Raw genomic sequence first — 19,277 nt, 5'->3', positions numbered from 1 at the left:
TCCAATTATAAATTGGAATGAATTTATCTCATAGGCTACAAATGTTATCAAGAACATTTAGACCTTCAAAATATCTATCTGACTGTGCGGATGTTGATGGGTCTAGAACACTCTCCTGATCTATGTGCTATCTGCACACACATGTCAGACACTCATACTGACACACACATACACATAAATAAAAATAAAATAAAAGGGAAATAAACACTAAATGTACAAACTATGCCCATGTTTTCTTTGTTTGTTTTTGTAGATTTTGTTCTTTTTTTTTTTTCATAGATTCAGATCCAACCATCATTTACACTACCTTGACACCTGGAAAGATAATAATTATACTGACTATTTTGAAGTTTGACATGGTTTTAATAAAGAATGAGGAATAATTAGGTACTGGCATAAGAAATGATTCAAAGCATAAAAGTTTTATATACATCATCTATTTCATTCTAATTATTTTTGTATCTTTATAAAACAATTTTTAATACAAACCCAATCTTCCCTCAGGTGCTTAAAACATAATAAATGTCTAAATTGGATATTAAATAAAGAACTTTGTTATTTTGTTGCTTATTCTTCTGTTTTCTGCAACTTAAAACTTGCTGTCAACCATTTAGTAGGAAATTGTAATTCTCCTCCATGGGGGACTAATGTATGTTCTCCTTAGAGTAATACATTTGAATTTTTCATTTTGTTAAAATTTCATGTATGTTGTTTATGTGTGTTCATACATGAGTGCATACATGAAATTCAGAGAACAGCTTATGTAATATTCTTTGGAAGACTCTGTACCTCCTTTGAAACAAGGTCTCTCATTGTTGTGAAGAATGATGATTAGATTGGACTGTTTAGCCAAGTCCCATACATTCATCTTTCCCTTATCCCCAGCAGTAGGATTATAGGTTCAGACCATTATTACAAACCTCTTTGTGTGTGTGTGTGTGTGTGTGTGTGTGTGCAGGGTATTGTAGGGATTGAACTCAGGTTCTCAAGCGTTCAAGGCAAGTGTTTTAACCAATCTCCACCCAGTTCAAAATGTTTGTCTTGCATACATTCTGTTAAGGATATTATGATAGATGCCAGCCTCAGTAACACACTCTTCATAACCCATTAATTTACTTGAATAAAACTTACTGACACGGAAGGTAATTATTTAGAGGTATGTACCATTGTATTCAGCAAGTTAGACACTGGATCAGATTCAATAGAGAAGCAAGATCAAACGCCTTTTATTAGATAACTCAGATTTAGATTCCAGCTATGTGCTTATATTAGTTCTGGGGCCTTGGGCCATTGGACTGTTTAACTTTTCTCAGCTTCAATTTCCTTATCTGTAAAATGAGGAACGTAACATACCAAAAGATCAGTGTTAAGATTAAGTGATAAAATGTGTGAGTACAGACACATATAATTTTATTAGTTTCAATTGTCAATGTTACAGACCTGAAAATTGAGTTTTTGAAGTTGAAACAAATCATTTCCTTAAGTTTGTATGGCAACAAAACCAATACTATAGGAAGAGTGAACATTACCCATTTCATGAAGCCTTCTTAGATTTGATTGTGCTACAGACGTGTAAAATTTTGTTTTTGAAAGGAATACCTTCAGACAATAGCTTCCCACACAGTCATGGGTTTGCTTGGGAAGAATATTCTGTGACAAAACGTCTTCTTAACCTCTATGTCATGCAAGGCTGACGTTTCTAAGAAGAAAACACTTTAAGAGATTTCACATGTTCAGCTACCATACCATACCATACCAAGGTAGTCACGGAAAACATATGGTGCTGCCCTTTTCATGCAATGTGTCCTGTACAGGTACCAGATTGTTCATTACTCATAATCTAGCTGTCAGCAGATTTCTGTGTCAGTTTTGTTTCAACATTTTTTACAGACTCTCCAATAAATGCGAACTGTGTATTTCTGTCTTTCCATCTCATTGGGTTAACACTTTTAAAATTCATTACTAATTCATAATCCTTTGGATGCATTTCTGATTAAAATACAATCTATCATAGACATCAGGTTTATGGTGTAAATTAAATTTCTAAGTAAATTTAATTTAATTTACTTAGAAAATTTCATTAAATTTCTAAGTAAATTTCTAAGAAAATCTCTAAGTAAATTTTTGTTATTAATGATAAAAATATGTTCTAAAAAAAGCAAAAAAAAAAAAAAGAAAAGAAAAGACCAACAAGGGACTGACGAGATGACTCAATAGTTAATAACATATTACTCTTTCAGAGGACCTGAGTTTGGTTCTCAACATCTACACTGGGTGTCTCACAAGCACACATAAATCCAGTTTCAGGGAAACTGATACCCTTTTCTGCTCTCTGTGTCTACTACTCAGAAATTCTAGAGAATGAGAATTTATATAACACACAAACACACACACATACACACACACATATATGTGTATATATATATATATATATATAAATGTATATAGTATACAGGATATAGTATACAGGATTTATTAGGATGATTTACAGGCTGTGGTTCAGCTATTTCAATTATGTCTGTCTTCTGACAAAAAGTTTATGGATCAAATAGTTTTAGATACATGACCTCGAATGTCTTAGCTAGCCTTCAGTAAATACCAGCATCCCCCAAAAGTAAGATCTATTGCTAGTTAAGGAATGACTTTCCGTCAAGAGTGAGAGCAAACAGGCATAGAGCAAGAACATCTATCTTCCATACCCTTTTACAGGTGCCCACTAAAAGGTGTGGCTCAGATTTAAGGTAAATATTCCCACCTCAAAAGATCCAGATTTCATCGTATAATGAAATTATACCACAATTTCTGTAACCATTCCTCAGTTGAGGGTCTTCTAGGTTGTTTCTAGATTCTGGTTATTACAAAGCAAGCTGCTAAGAACATGGTTGAGCACATGTCCTTGTTGTGTACTTGAGCATATTTTGGATATATGCCCAGAAGTGGTATAGCTGGATCTTGAGGTAACACTATTCCTGATTTTCTGAGAAAGCACAAGATTTATTTCCAAACTGGTTTTACAAGATTGCACTCCCACCAACAATGGAGGAGGGTTCTCCTTTCTCCACATCCTCTCCATCATGTATTGTTACTTGAGTTTTTTATCTTAGCCATTCTGATGGGTATAAGGTAAAATCTCAGGGTTGTTTTCATTTGCATTTTCCTGATGACTAAGGACATTGAACATTTCTTTAAGTGTTTCTCTGCCATTTGATATTATTGAGAATTCTCTGTTTAGCTCTGTACCCCATTTTTTAATTGAATTACTTGGTTTGTTGCTGTTTACCTCCTTGAATTCTTTATATATTCTGGATATTACTACTCAGCAATCAAAAACAAGGAAATCATGAAATTTGCAGGCAAATGGTGGGAACTAGAAAAGATCATCCTGAATAAGGTATCCCAGAAACAGAAAGACACACATGGTATATACTCACTTATAAGTGGATATTACATATGTAATATAGGATAAAAAAGAAGCTAAGCAAGAAGGAGGACCCTGGGTGAGATGATCAATCCTCATTCAGAAAGACAAACGGGATGGACATCAGAAGAGGGAGAAAACAGGGAACAGGACAGGAGCCTACCACAAAGAGACTCTGAAAGACTCTATCCAGCAGGGTGTTGAAGTAGATGCTGAGACTCACAGCCGAAATTTGGGCAGAGTGCAGGAAATCTTATGAAAGAAGGGGGAGATGAAAGACCTGGAGGGGACAGGAGGTCCACAAGGAGAGCAACAGAACCAAAAATCTGAGCACAGGGGTCTTTCCTGAGACTGATACTCCAACCAAGGACTATGCATGGAGATAACCTAGAACCCCTGCTCAGATGGAGCACAATGGCAGCTCAGTGTTCAAGTGGATTCCCTAGTAAGTGAAACAGGGGCTGTATCTGACATGAACTCTGTGGCTGGCTCTTTGATCACCCCCCACCCCCAGTGGTGGTGGGTGCAGCCTTACCAGGCCAAGGAGGAAGACAGTCCTGATGAGACCTGATAGGCTAGAGTCTGATGAAAGGGGATTAGGACCTCACCTGTCAGAGACTGAGGGAGGGTATGGGAGGAGGAAAGGTGGAAAGGATTGGATTGGGAGGGGACAAGGGAGGGAGCCACAACTGGGATACAAAATGAATTAATTGTAATTAATAAAAATTCAAAATAAAAAAGTTAAAACAAGATCCTGATTAAAGGTGGGTTTTCCCACCTCAAATGATTCAATGAAGAAAAATCCCTCACAGATATATCAAGATGCTTGCGTTTTAGTTAGTTATATATGTAGTCACATTGACAACTAAGAACAGTTATCATATTGTGGCACCTGCACAAATTTGGTGCTCATACACACATGTATAACACACTTACACGTAAATAAAAAATAAACAAATATCTATAAAATTAGTAGCAAAAGTATATTGTGAAACAAAAAGACAAGCAAACATTTCAGTCAACATTGATTTGATTGATTATATTGTTTACATTGATTACGTATATTACAATCAAAAGAATTGCAAGTTATTTTTAATTGATAAATTAAATTTTGAAAGTTTCTTACAGTCATGAGTAGCTTTGAGCTGGCTGTGTAATAGTTAACGTGTTATTAAAAATAATTTTAAAGATGAATCTGAGGGTGTCAAGTGAATGCAGAACGAAAGTAAGAATTCTGTGAAGAAAATTGTACAGATATTTAAAAAAACAAGGCAAGAAAACCAGATTCTTCAAACAAAGTATGTATTTGCCTTTAAGCTCTGACAACTAGTCCTGCAGTGAGTTACCTGCCGTCTTTTGAAATACCCTCTTCTGCCAGTAACAACGTTTATGTTGTCCATCCACGTTAAGCCACAAAGACGATTTTCCTACATGAAAGCATATCCTAAGAGAAAGGGGCTTCAAGTTTACATGGATTAGCATTGCTATGATATAATTTGGAAATTACTTCCTATCTCCTTTCCTGCCAACCTTAATCTGCAGGCTTTGCTTTCCCACTGCTCTTCTTATTTTCTTTAGGTGACTGGTATCTGCTCCAGGAAGTACACAGCCAATTCATGACAGCCAGGAGTGGTATTTGTTCTCGGTTTGCTGCTTAATAATAGTTTCAAAAATTCCCTTTCCTTGCAGAATCCCTTCACAGCTCATTGAACAGAACTGACTTAATAGTGGGACCACAAAAATAGAACTGAAATTAGTTCCTATTCCTATAGGATTTTGCCAGACTAGCTCCAGTGTAGAATGAAACAGAGCCTGTCATCAAAGAGAATCATCAAGACCATGTGTGGACTGAGAGTTATTTGTTCTGTCACTCACTGTGGTGATTAAGAAAGGTAAAGAAAGAGAAACATGTCTCTGTTTCTGGACCTGTTAGTTCTGTTGACTGTGTAAGGAAAATGGTAGGCAAATTGTTTGTGCAATTGTTTTGTTCATTACAGATGATTTGGTAGAATATTTGTGATTCTGTAGACAGATAATAGAGGTTAGTTAAATACTGGAGTGTAGTTCTGGAATTGACAGGAGTGTCGACAACTTATTCTGTACTAAGATTTTTTTAAAGACATTGCAGGTATAGCATTACTGGAAGAGAATTCAAGGAATAATTTGAATACATTTACTTAAATAGTTTCCCAGACCAATGGTACATAATAGAGGAAACAGAAATAAATTAACATAGTTACGTGAATATAAGTTTGAGAATTCTGTCAATAACATACACTGGGAAAAGACTACATATTCAGTAAATAACTGCTACCAAAACTGTATATCTACTTGGAGCAGAAATTAGATCCATATTTCTAACTCTGCAGAAAAATAAAGAGTCTAAGTAAATCAACAACCTTCATATAAATCCTAAAATGCTGAAACTTCTAGATAAAAACATAGGGAGTGCTTCTTGGGACAGGTACTGGCAAACATTTTAAATAGAAACCCAATATTACAGGGTATAGCCCCAAGCAATGCCAAATGGGATTACATAAAATCAAGTTTTCTGCAAAGCAAGAGAGTCTGTCTTAAGAATGAACAGACAATGTTTAGAACTGGAGAACAAATTCTCAGATATTTTCCAGACTGTTACTCACTAACAAAATGGTAAGGAACAGCAAACTTTTTAAAACCAAGACCTCCTGTCCATCAATAAATGGACCAATAAAATGAATAGTCTTTAGAAGAGTAAATGCAATTGTCCAATAAATAAATAAATGTTTATAAAAATTTTAAACATCCTTAGTCATTGTAGCAATGAATAGTCAACTAATTCATAGTTTAGCATATATATATATATATATATATATATATATATATATATATATATATTTGCTATTGATAGAAGTACAAACAAGGTGCATCTACACTGAAAATTGGTATGGAGGTTGATCTCAAAAAATGGCAACAAAATGATAACTAAAATGTAGGATTACTATATGATGCCCCACTATTACTCATGGGAATATACCCGAAAGCAGTCCTTACAGTCCTTAACCTACAAAGAAATATTTGCACATCTATGTTTATTGCTGTTCCTTTCACACTAGCAAGAAATGGAATTAGCCTAGTTGTCCATAAAAATATAATGGGATAATGAAAATATGGTACACATTGTTTTGATGCTTTATTTAGCCACAAATGCAAATTAATTTATTCATGACACTTCCAAGAAAATAGATCATATTAGAAATAGTCTAATAATTGTGTTATGCTGGTGTCAGAAAGAAAAAATACTGCATGTTCTACGGTATTTATAGTTCCTAGTTTCTAAATTTTATGCATGTGGAAGGAAATGTGGACATAGTCATTAAATTAAAAAGGATACAGAATAAGGGGGAAAGGCACTTTAGTGAAGGTAGGTGTGGATGGCAATAGAATACATATAATAAAAACGTGGAAGGGGGAATCCTAGGAATGGAAAAGATAGAAGTAGGAGTTAGAGACAGTGACCAAGAGGGGATCCTGTGTTTTGGGGACACATATTAAGTAAAACTAAATATACATGAACATGGCATAAATACATCCATTATGTGTGCTAAATAAAATTGTATTAAATTAAAAATAAAGCAAATAAATGTACTTAGAAGTATCTTAAATAATAGAACAAGAAAATTAACTACTCAAATAGTCTGGTAATCCTCATCTTAGAGGATACTATTAGATGAGAGTGGACTTCATCTATTGATGGTAGTTGTCTCCAGGTAATTGCCATAAAACAAGGGTTTCTAAGTGTAGTAGGATTTCAGGAGTAATCATTTATGCTCATAGTCTCTCACTAAGACCACACGTACTATGGTACTATGTCATGTCTTCTTACTTCTTGGTTTCCCTGCTGGGGATCTGTAGATGATCATGAGACACCAATGTTCTTGTTGAACATCCTGAAGAGTTTCTGAGATGAGTATATGAAAGCGATTATATAAATTGTGTTGCACCGTGTCTCACATATATCAGTAAATACCTAGTTTTCTTTTATTGCTTTTATGTTCACGAGCTGCATGAGAATTACAGAAGGAATGAACCCTCTTCTACTCATTATCCATGAGATTGTGTACACTTATGGATTTTTGTTTTCAAGTTAAAGTTATTAGAAATCTATGTGACCTTCCTCAAAAAGAACTGTAACAGAACATTTTACCCAATATAAAAATTTAATTTTCCAAGGACAAACATATGTATCTTTACATTCTACTTATGTTTGTAAGCTGCTCTTGGTCTCCTGAAGAAGTGGACAAACTTTAAAATCAAGCCTTGGAACCAGAAATCACATCTGTACTAAATGGAGCTGGACAGCTGTGTGAGCATAGTTTGTTCCTACTGGTCAGTTAAACGTGTACTGTAATTGAATGCACCACTTTTTCTAATGTAGGTAAATGGAAATCGGTACATAGGCACTCATTAAATATATATTGTACTCTAAGGAATTTTAAGTTTGTGTCCTTAGAGGAAAAGAATGCTATCTTATCTGCTACTAATTGACGTTTTTCAGCTTTCACATAGTAGTAGAGATCTGTCCTTACAAGTGTTTGCTAATGTGAACATCATCAAAGAAAAGTAAGAATGACAGAGTAAGACTATGCTTTCCTACTTACACTGGATTACCCTTGCTGTCCTAAAGATTCATGATTGTTTTTCCCAGGCCTCCCTCACCAGAGATGGATGGTGAGAATCTCGGATAGTCTTCATTAGTCATTTGGCTACTCAGTGACTGAAAATATCTTCATTCCTGTGTGCTCTCCTCCGGCCCCCCGGAGTAGCCCAGTACATTTCTGTGGTCTTAATGACTCATGTTAGCAATATGTTAACGAAAATGAAGCACCAGTAAATGGCACTTAGCAAGATGTAGACATTTGAAAGTCATAACCAAAAGATCATGTTTGTTTTTCACTTGATGTTTTCTCTAGTTCTTAGAATGTATGAAGTTGAGGATTTAGTCTTTTAATACCTACATAGCCTTTTGATTATTATATTTCTCCTTATATCTGTTAGTACCATTAAAGAAATTTGTGATAGTTTGTCTTTTTTCTTTATTAGTTACACTTTATTCACTTTGTATCCCCCCTGTGGTTCCCTCCCTTCTCCCCTCCCAATTAATCCCTTCCTCCCCCTTCTGCAGGCATGTGCCTTCTGAACCCCACTAATAGGGGAGGTCTTCTTTTTTTTTTTTTTCAATGCAGTTTATTCAGGAACCTTGAACAATCATCTGACTCTGGGGAAAGCTAGCCCACAGCTTAAATAGCCTCTGGGTAGCCAACCCCAGCGTGCCACGTGGGCAATGCAGATAGGTCCACATGGAAGCAAGCCAGATCCTCAGCCTTAGCCAAATGTGGAGTTGTTTGTGACAGAGAACACTCACCATCCGGAAGGTGGAAGGCGGAAACCAGCTCCATCTTTAAGGCGCGGCATTATGCAGCTCTCTACAGTTCCCCCTTTTTGTTTTAGACACATCAGGCAAGAGTAGAGGTCTGATCTCTGATATTAGAAATAAATTGGGACTTTGTACCGATGTTCATTTAGGTGTCTTCTTTTCCTTCCTTTTGATCCTAGTTTAGTAGGTCCCACCAGGAGTGGCTGCCTTGTCTTCTTCTGTGGCCTGGTAAGGCTGCTTAACCCTAAGGGTGAGGTGATCAAAGAGTAGGCCAATAATTTCATATCAGAGATAGTCCCTGTTTCCATTACTAGGGAACCCACTAGGAGACTTAACTGTCACGTGCTACATCTGTGCAGGGATTCTGGGTTATCTCCATGCATGCAACTTGGTTGGAGTATCAGTCTCAGGAAAGACCCCTGTGCTCAGATATTTTGATTCTGTTGCTCTCCTTGTGGGGTTTCTGTCCTCTCCAGATCTTACTATTTTCCACTTCTTCCATAAGATTCCCTGCAATTTATCCAAAGTTTGGTGTAAGTCTCAGCATCTGCTTTGATAGTCTGCAGGATAGAGCCTTTCAAAGGCCCTCTGTGGCAGGCTCCTAACTTGTTCCCTGTTTTCTGCTTCTTCTCATGTCCACCCTCTTTGCATTTCTGGACAGAGATTGAGCCTTTTAGCCAGAGTCCTCGCTCTGGATTATTCTTTAGGTGTACAGATTGTTGTAGGTTTATCCTATGTTATATGTCTATATGAGTGAGTATATGCTATGTGTGTCTTTCTGCTTCTGGCATAGCTCACTCAACATGATCTTTTCCATATCCCACCATTTACCTACAAATTTTATGATTTCCTTGTTTTTTATTGCTGAGTAGTACACAATGGAATTATTGTGTAGATGTACTATACTTTCTGTATCCATTCCTCAGTTGAGGGGCATCTGGGTTGTTTTCAGCTTCTAGCTATTACAAATAAAGCTGCTACAAACATGGTTGAGCAAGTATCCTTATTGTGTACTTGATCCTCTTTTGTATATATGCCTAGAAATGGTGTAGCTGGATCTTGAGGAAGCACTATTCCTAGTTGTCTGAGAAAGTGCCAGATTGATTCGTTGTACAAGTTTACATTCCCACCAGCAGTGGAGTAGGGTTCCCCTTTCTCCACAACATCTCCAGCAGGTGCTGTCACTTGAGTTTTTGATCTTAGCCATTTTGATGGGTGTAAGTTGAAATCTTAGGGTCATTTTGATTTACATTTTCCTGATGACTAATGTTGTAGAGCATTTCTTTAAGAGTTTCTCTGCCATTCAATATTCCTATATCGAGAATTCTGTTTTTCCCCCCATTTTTTAATTGAATTGCTTAATTTGTTGCTTTTTAACTTCTTTAGTTCTTTATAGATACTGGATATTAACCCTCTGTCAGATATAGGGTTGGTGAGGATCCTTTCCCAATCTGTAGGCAGTCGTTTTGTTCTGATGACAGTGTCCTTCGCTTTACAGAAGCTTTTCAGTTTCATGAGCTCCCATTTATTGATTGTTGTTCTTAGAGCCTGTGCTGTTGGTGTTCTGTTCAGGAAGTTGTCTCCTGGGCCAATGAGTTCAAGGCTCTTCCTCACTTTTTCTTTTTGATTCAATGTGTCTGTTTTGTTTGTTTGTTTGTTTGTTTGTTTTAGCTCTTTGATCCACTTGGACTTCAGTTTTGTGCAGGGTGTTAAGTATGGATCTATTTGCATTTTTCCACATGCAGACATCCAGTTAGACCAGCACCATTTGTTGAAGATGCTGTCTTTTTTCCATTGAATGGATTTGGCTGCTTTGTCAAAAATCAAGTGTTCATAGGTGTGTGGGTTTATTTCTGGATCTTCCATTTGGTTCCATTGATCCACCATTCTCTTTCTATGCCAGTACCATGCAGCTTTTAAAACTGTTGCTCTATAGTACAGCTTGAGATCAGGGATGGAGATACCTCCAGAAGATCTTTTATTGTAGAGGATTGTTTTAGCAGTTCTGGGTTTCTTGTTATTCCATATGAAGTTGAGAATTTTTCTTTCCAGGTCTGTAAAGAATTGTGTTTTGGTAAGATGGCCATTTTTACTATGTTAATCCTGCTTAGCCATGAGCATGGGAGATCTTTCCATCTTCTGATATCTTCCAATTCTTTCTTCAGAAACTTGGAATTTTTTTCATACAAGTCTTTGACTTGCTTGGTTAGGGTCACAGCATTTGTGGCTATTGTGAAGGGTGTTGTTTCCCTAATTTCTTTCTCAGCCCTTTGTCTTTTTTAAAATAAATTATTTAAAAGTTTTTCTTGTTATATAAAGCATTGAGATCAACAATTTTAATTATTTATGCATTAAGCTAAAGAATAATTATGATTATTTAGAATTAGATTCTACTAGAATCTAAGTTTTAGCCAATACTCATATTATATTTATTGGTTAAAAAGTTTCCAGGAGTGCTGGAGGGATAGATGGCTCCGCAGGTATGAGCACATACTAGTTTTGCAAAGAACCCACGTTCAGTTCTCTACACATATATCAAACACACAGTGACATATGTTACCAGCTTCTGATATCCTATTTTGGCCTCCACTGGCACTGTACTGACATTCATGTGTCACATGCATGCACACAGACACAGAAACAATGCATACATACAATCACATACATGTACATGCACAAGAATTGAAACAAAATGTCTCTTTTAAAAAGCACTTTAAAATTTCCTATATTAGTTAGGTGCTTTTCCCTTTTGTGCATTGAATAAGAATTCGGCATAGATTATGTACTCCTTGATCCCTCTGGGTTTATTTCTTCTGAAGAAATTATGTTCTTATTGCTGATTTGCTAACCAATCAACCCATCTTCCTGATAATTATATGATTAAGAGTTGAGTGAGAAAATGACCTTAAAAGCTCTTTTCAGTTTCATCTTGTAAGTTCATTTTTAAAATATAAATAACGAAATAAAACATTTTCCACAAAATATCTGATATCTAATTAATGCTTTCCAGAGTAACTGTGGTATCAAACATTTCCTCTAATTATATTCATTAGTGGCTTCTCTCGGACAAGTTTTAATTAAGTTGTACAATGAAGATCAATACTCATTGTGTATTCATTGTAATTTACAACACGCATATATACTGTTCAGAACAATTTAATTACTGTAATTGTAGCAAAGAAGACACTTAGAAATTGCACTCTATTACTGCCAATCCACTCTTTAATAAATTCGTTAAAGTCGTTGGTAAATTAACTTCTGAAAATTTACATTTTTATGCATCCTGTCTACATCTCAGTTTTTTAATACTGTTTTTAAAACATTTTTGTGTAGTATATACATATATATGGAAGTTGAAGCATTAATGACATCAGTAAGAAAGTTTTGTACGTTCTATCTTAAATAATGGGAAACTATTAAAGCAAAGAATAAATTACTGATCAAAGTTACACTGCTTTTGTCAAATAATAATATAGGGGAATTACATGAGTAGATTGTCTTACTTAATTTTTCTAAACGAGGCTCCTATTGTTTTATTAACCTTATATTCTTACTTAAGGGTTTATTTTGTTTTATAAGGAAAATGCTTTCAAATACAGCATCTTCTGTGAAGAGATATGTTACCAGTAACACATTATAAAAACAAATGTATAGGAGGTAAAAGGAGTACCTGTAGATAAATGTCTGAGCATCACAACCTTGGAAATAGTGAAACTTTTATGAGCTAATTATCCCATGGGGATCTTTGTTGCACATAGAGTAATGCTTAGCCACATGCTTGGCTTTTCCCAACTCACAACAGCAAAAGCAAAACAGAAAATGAAAATATAACACACCTCTATGCACCATCAGAGGCAGTAGATAAGAACTACTTTTGAATGCTGCTTCAGACACTTCTTCTGGATCATTTCAATGACAAGAGGTTTTACACATAAACTTATTGACTATTTGACCTTAGCCAGGTGTATAGGCTTGTGTTGGTCATGGCGGGTTTTTTCCCAAGGTTTAATTTATTGTTGATGTGTGTGTGTGTGTGTGTGTGTGTGTGTGTACACGGGCGCACACATGAAACTATGTACATGCAATTTCAAATCTCTGCAAAGGCTAGAAGAAGTTGTGATCGTCTGAGCTGGAGTATAGAACTGTATGATTTACGTGAGATTGGTGATGGAAATAGAATTCATGTATTCTGCAAGAATGGTACAAAATCTTAATTATTGGGCTACCTCTCCAGCCCCAGGTATTCTTTTAAGGGGGTAAAACAAGTCAGTATGCTATAGTGATGAGAACTGGGTGATAGCAGACACTGGGTAGTAGTATTGCACTCAGATTTATGAACATCAGTGATGAATGACGGTACTTCATAATAGGTCAAATAAATATGAACAATTAGTAATTCTCAGAAAAGGGATAGTTATTTAATATAACCAAAAGATCCCACATAATGATTGAAGAGAAAAATATGTTATTCATATTTGGTGGCCACTGAAGGAATCAAGGCAGGGACCTGGAGGTAGGAACTGAGAGTGAAACCATGGAGGAGGGATGCCTCCTGGTTTGCTCTCCCCTGCTTGCATTTTTGTATTTGTTACTTTACATATCAATTGTAACTGTTTTCTTTTAGGCTTCTGGAGAACCTGCTGAGCAAGGTCTCAAGAATTCATTCTGTTTGATAAACACAAACAGCACATAATTTTATAAACTTTTTTCAATTTCAAATTTTCTAATTGCAGATGTAAACATCTTATTTATATGGTGAAGTTTACAGAATCATTTGTTTTCTGAAGATATTGAATTTTATATGGTGGTGGAAAGTGAGGTGTCTGTATTTCCCATCAATTTCATAATCTGTTTATCTAATGACAGAATTTTTATACAATTATAGATGATAAATTATAGATTTCTATTGTACTTACTGCCTTATATTTCTACATTGTACCAAGGGCTACCCTTCCAAAATTGAATTAAGAGCTACAGAGCTAAACAAAACAAAACAAAACAAACAAAACAAAAAACCATGGTCCCAGGGTGTTATGTATAGATCAACCAAGGACCATGAATGGAGAAGGCCTATACCTCCTGCTCAGATGAAGCCCTTGGCTGTTCAGTTTCCAAACTGGTTCCCTAATAAGGGGATCAGGGGCTGTCTCTGACATGAACCTATTGGCCAGCTCTTTGATCACTTCCTCCTGGGGGATGCATTAATTCACTTATACTTATATTTGAGCCCCCAAACAGCAATATAGATAAGTGTAGACTAAAGTTAATTCAAGTGCCAGTAACCAAAGTTTGAAGACATTGGAGTTTAGTAGTTAATCTAGTTAATAATAGTTGCAAGTCAGGAAGAGACCAGCAAGGAATGCTGGTTCTTAGCTAGCAGGCTGTAGTGGATTCCTAGAGTATCTAAGCACATCAGTTTGGATGACAGGTAGAAACTCCGCTAACTGTGTCACAGTAACACCTTCAGTTTGATGATATGAGGGCGTTTATCTCAACTACACAGGCATGCTGCTGCTCAATATCGAAGATAAGCCAAAGGAGTCATTAAAAGGAATAAACATAACAATTTAAGTGTTCACTCCCCTGGTATTTAGTCATGTCTAGACAGTGCCCTAGTGTCCTAGATACACTAAAAGGAGGACAAGGACATTCATGTTTAATGTAACCTTATTCCCATGGAGAGCAGAAAAGCCAACAATACAGTAAAATGAAAAGCATGGCTCTTACTAAGGAGCTAGGTGTAGTGTCATGTCTGGCAGGACTTCAATGATCCGGATAACAGGACAATTGTGTTTTAACTATTGCTTTTCTCCTTTAATTAGTGTTTTTTTTTTCACTAAAGAAATCATTAATTGAAGGAACTAACAGTTCTACAAACAATATGAAACCAGTATGATTAAAGTGAGTTAAAGATGAATGGCACCTCATATTTATAAAACTATGAAAACAAAAAAACAATTATACTCCAGAATACTTACATATTTTAAATACTTATAAGTATAATTAAAAATACTTACATATTTTAAATTGATTTTTAGGGTACATATTTTCTCATTGGGTTTTACTAATGTGAAATAAATTTATACGCCAGATGAGCATTAGTTTTAGAAAATATCAACTTCATCTGTGATTCTGTCTCATAGTGTTTTTTTCGTACTTTCTTAGTATAGTATGATAACCTTTTTCCTTGCCTATCAACTCTTGAACATTATACACTTCAGGCTTAAGGCTGCAGAATATTAACCTTAAATTTGCTGGGCTTCTAAAATATTGGCATTTGAGTGTGTTATAGGTAGCATCAGGAAATAATCCATGTGGCCCCTCTTCTGTTTCATAAACCAACCTCGATCAAAGTCGGTCAGTGACATCATGAGCTAGAAAAATTCAGGATATAAACAGATGTAAAAAGGCAGAACAATAATTTTCTTTGATCTGTTCTGAAAGCATTTAACTAAAGTGTACCCTTTTAATTAGTTTGATTTTTCAAGGACAGCATGTAGCATACCGAGGATGAGTATGTGCCCTTCTCTACTGGTTCCTTTATAATGCTGGTATTTATATCAATGCTGCAATTTCTAAAAGTCTTAGATTTCTTGAATTTCTAAAAATTCATGTCTTGGCTATATCTAAGTAGAGGACATCTGAGGCTACACTAAACTATAGCAACAAGTTTGTAAATTGCCAGCGTCTCCATCTTGAGTAAAAGTACACAGATTTTTTTCATAATTAAAATTTCTACTTGTACTGAAAAATTTGGTTATTGTCATAAAATGTTAAATATTCTTACGAACTGTTTATTGTTATTTAATGTAATTTTTTGCAAATTCATAACATGCTTAACTGCAATTTTTAAGCCTGCCAATGAATGCTAACTCTGAGTGGGTTGTTTTTGTGGTTTGTATTAAAGACTTATGTTTTGAATCTTATTTGAACTAGTTCTTTTATTTGGTAACAATAGCATTTAGGGTTACACATACTTTAAATGTTTTTGCTACAATTCTCCATTCATTTATTACAAACCAGCTGTTTCCTTTCATCATAATAATACTTGTAACTCCTGTATTCCTCATAATGAAAACATAATCTAATCTTGGTAATATAAGCAGTATGTGACTTAACAGAGGTAAAACAGGGATGTACTCAGTTTGGTGTTTTGTTTTGTTTTTTCTTTCTTAGTGAATTTATTGGATTCACGCACTGTCATGGGGGACCTCGGATGGATTGCTTTTCCAAAAAATGGGGTAAGTTCTTCTGAAAATTCCTATAAAACACAACCTAAGAACATAGCCTTTATGTTCCAAAAGTCATATTTGATTGACATTTAATTGGACATATTTGTTAAGAAGGAGGGTGAGGTATTTCTATCCAGTTGGTTACTACAGAAAAGTAACTAATAGGCAAATGTTTTCAGTGTCTAAATATCAAACACATAGCTTTCCTCTCAGCCTTTCTCCATAAAATAATATTTTCCTTCAGCACCTAGGAAATTCAGTGCTTTGCCACTAGCATAGTTAAGTTACTTAGGAAATATATTATCTGTATGCATTGTTAACGTATGTAGAGATCAAATCATCTTTTATTTCATTTTTGAAACAATTGAAACCATGACAAGAAATTCAGTTACAGTCTATTCAAGCTAACAACAGGTCAGGTCCTCAGTTCTATCATTATTCAGAGGTTTCGTGCCAAATTTTGATTTATTTTTTTTTCTTCACTGAAATGTTTTCAGAAAAGAATATCTTACTAAAATATTTTGTGATTAATATTTTATTAAATTATTTTATTGCAACATTATAGTAAACTCTTTAAGATGAAAATTAGATGTCATTATAAGACTATATATATAAATTTATTATATATATAGGATATATTATGTTAAAAATAGCAATACTTTTGTAAATTTTGAAAAAGCAGGCATATATCCAAAATATGCTCAACTATACAACAAAGACATTTGCTCAACCCTATTTGTAGCAGCTTTATTTGTAATAGCCAGAATCTGGAAACAACCTAGAGGTCTGTCAAAGGAGGAATGGATAGAGAAATTGTTGTACATTACACAATGGAATACTACCCAGCTATTTAAAAACAAGGAAATCATGAAATTTGCAGGCAAATGGTGGGAACTAGAAAAGACCATCTTGAGTGAGGTAACCCAGAAGCTGAAAGACACACATAGTATATACTCACTTATAAGTGGATACTAGACCACTTATAAGTGGATAGGATAAACATACTAAAATCTATACACCTAAAGAAGCTAAACAAGAAGGAGGACCCGGGATAAGATTATCAATCCTCACTTAGAAAGACAAATGGGATGACATTGGAAGGAGGAGAGAATAAGAAACAGGACAGGAGCCTACCACAGATGGCCTCTGAAAGACTCTACCTAGCAGTGTATCAAAGCAGGTGCTGAGACTCATAACCAAACATTGGGCAGAGTGCAGGGAATCTAATGAAAGAAGGGGAAATTAGTAAGATCTAGAGAGGACAGTAGCTCCACAAGGACCAAATATATCTGGGCACAGGGGTCTTTTTGAGACTAATTCTCCATCCAAGGACCATGCATGGATATAGCCTAGAACCCCTACTTGGATGGCGCCCATGGCAGCCCAGCATCCAAGTGGGTGTCCTAGTAAAGGGAACAGGGATTGTCTCTGACATGAACTCAGTAGATGGCTCTTTGACCTCCTCACCCCGGAGGGAGGAGCAGCCAGTCCTGATGAGACCTGATAAGTTAAGGTCAGATAGAAAGAGAGGAGGACCTCCCCTATCAGTGGACTTAGAGAGGGGCAGGGAGGAGATGAAGAAGGGAGGGTGAAACTGGGAGGGAATGAGGGAGGGGGCTACAGCTGGGATACAAAGGAAATAAACTGTAATTAATATAAAAAATAAAAATAAAAGCAAAACCAAAAAAGAACCTTCTTGAGTTTCTGCCCTGACTTTCTTCAAAGACGCCTCAGAAGAAGTTAGGGAAATAAACTCTCTCCTTCCCATGTTGCTTTAGGGTATGGCGTTTATCACAGTAACAGGAAACAGACCAAGTCAGTCCTATTCTAAGAAAGTTACTTTTAAGCCTGTTAAATGGGCCATATTCATCATTAAAATTCCTAATTGTGGTCTAATAATCCTTATATCGTTTTGCTTTTAGACAGTTCAGCAACCTCAAATTATTTTGGTACTTCAAGTTATAGTTGCAATCATTGATACAATGTAAAAAGCAATAGTGTCCAGATGTTAAAACCTAAAGCAAAAAAAAAAAAAAAAAAAGTGTGTGAGACTGGTAAAATGACTGTCAATATAATGGAAACTATTGTGTCATTTTAACCTTCTTACATTCTATTTTGTTCCTTTTGCTCTTGTAAAGGCTTACAACTGTTATTATATTCATACACAAGATGAGAGGAAGTGGCATTATTAGTTTTTTTAAAGGAGTGTTTAAAATTTAAATGTCTATAAGAAGAAATATACAAGTCTAATCTAAATAGGCTGTGAAATTACAGTTATATAAGCAGTATCATACTGTGTGAAATATAAGTCATTGCATGGGTGTTTGTGTGTGTTGGACTTTGAAAATTTATACACTCCGAAAATGTTGTATTTAATGCATTGTATCAGATATCCTTTCTGAAAATATGATGGAAATGCAGCTTAAAATTAAAATTTTACAGCACTCAGCAAATATTCTCTTTGAATTCAGTTGGCCCTTTAACACCTTTTCAATTGAGAATTTATTAAAGCAGAATGTTGAAAGTATCTATCTGCGGAGGCTCCAGCGGCATAATCGGTTAGTGTGCTGTACTTACAGATGAGAAAGTATAAGTATGAATGAGTGTGTGTATGCGCCTGGAAAAATTTGGGTGTGGGGCATTTGGAAACTTTGGGAGGCACTGCTTAATTTCTTGTACCATTTCTTTATAGACAAACAAAGGTCTCTGTATACAGGCCAAGCTCTTTCCAACATTCCCAAAATGTCATGGTACTTGTTCTTCTAATTACGATTATTGGGATAACACTTGGTTTCTTTACAGATTTTAAAACAACATTCACTCTTTTTCAGGATGATTATAAGTTTTTATGCATCATATTTTCTTGAGTACAGATAATCTGCATACTACAGACCTGTACACTAAAGATAATTTGAAGAAAATTAGTGATTATTTTTGCTTTACAAGTGGAAGAATATGTGTGGAGCCTTGATTTTCAGTTTTGTTAAGAGCCATCCATGTACGAGATGACAGGGATTGGCATTATTCTCATTTTTTAAAATGTTGTTTAAATTTTAAATGTCTATGAGGGAAATGTACAAGTTTTTAACAATCTAAATAGGTTGTAGAATTTATAATTATTTAAGCAGCATCATACTGTGTGAGAGATGTCATTGGAATATGTCAACAAAAAATCATAGAATATGGGTCTCTAATAAATTTTCTCCTCTAT

General features: G+C 35.3%; 1 protein-coding gene across 10 annotated transcripts in view; it reads left to right on the top strand.

Moving 5' to 3' along the window:
* Positions 1-19,277, top strand: part of Epha5 (EPH receptor A5) — a 339,138-nt gene that overhangs the window by 21,878 nt on the left and 297,983 nt on the right. For all 10 annotated transcript variants that reach the window (XM_060380832.1, XM_060380830.1, XM_060380831.1 and 7 more), the window contains exon 2: positions 16,011-16,075. In XM_060380832.1, the coding sequence (XP_060236815.1) occupies positions 16,011-16,075 (65 nt within the window). The remainder of the gene's footprint in view (positions 1-16,010; positions 16,076-19,277) is intronic.

The sequence above is a fragment of the Meriones unguiculatus genome, chromosome 3 (genome assembly GCF_030254825.1).
Source record: "Meriones unguiculatus strain TT.TT164.6M chromosome 3, Bangor_MerUng_6.1, whole genome shotgun sequence".
In the NCBI taxonomy this organism is placed as follows: Eukaryota; Metazoa; Chordata; class Mammalia; order Rodentia; family Muridae; genus Meriones; species Meriones unguiculatus.
Note: the sequence above shows the minus strand (reverse complement) of the source record. Positions and strands in the feature narration are given on the sequence as shown.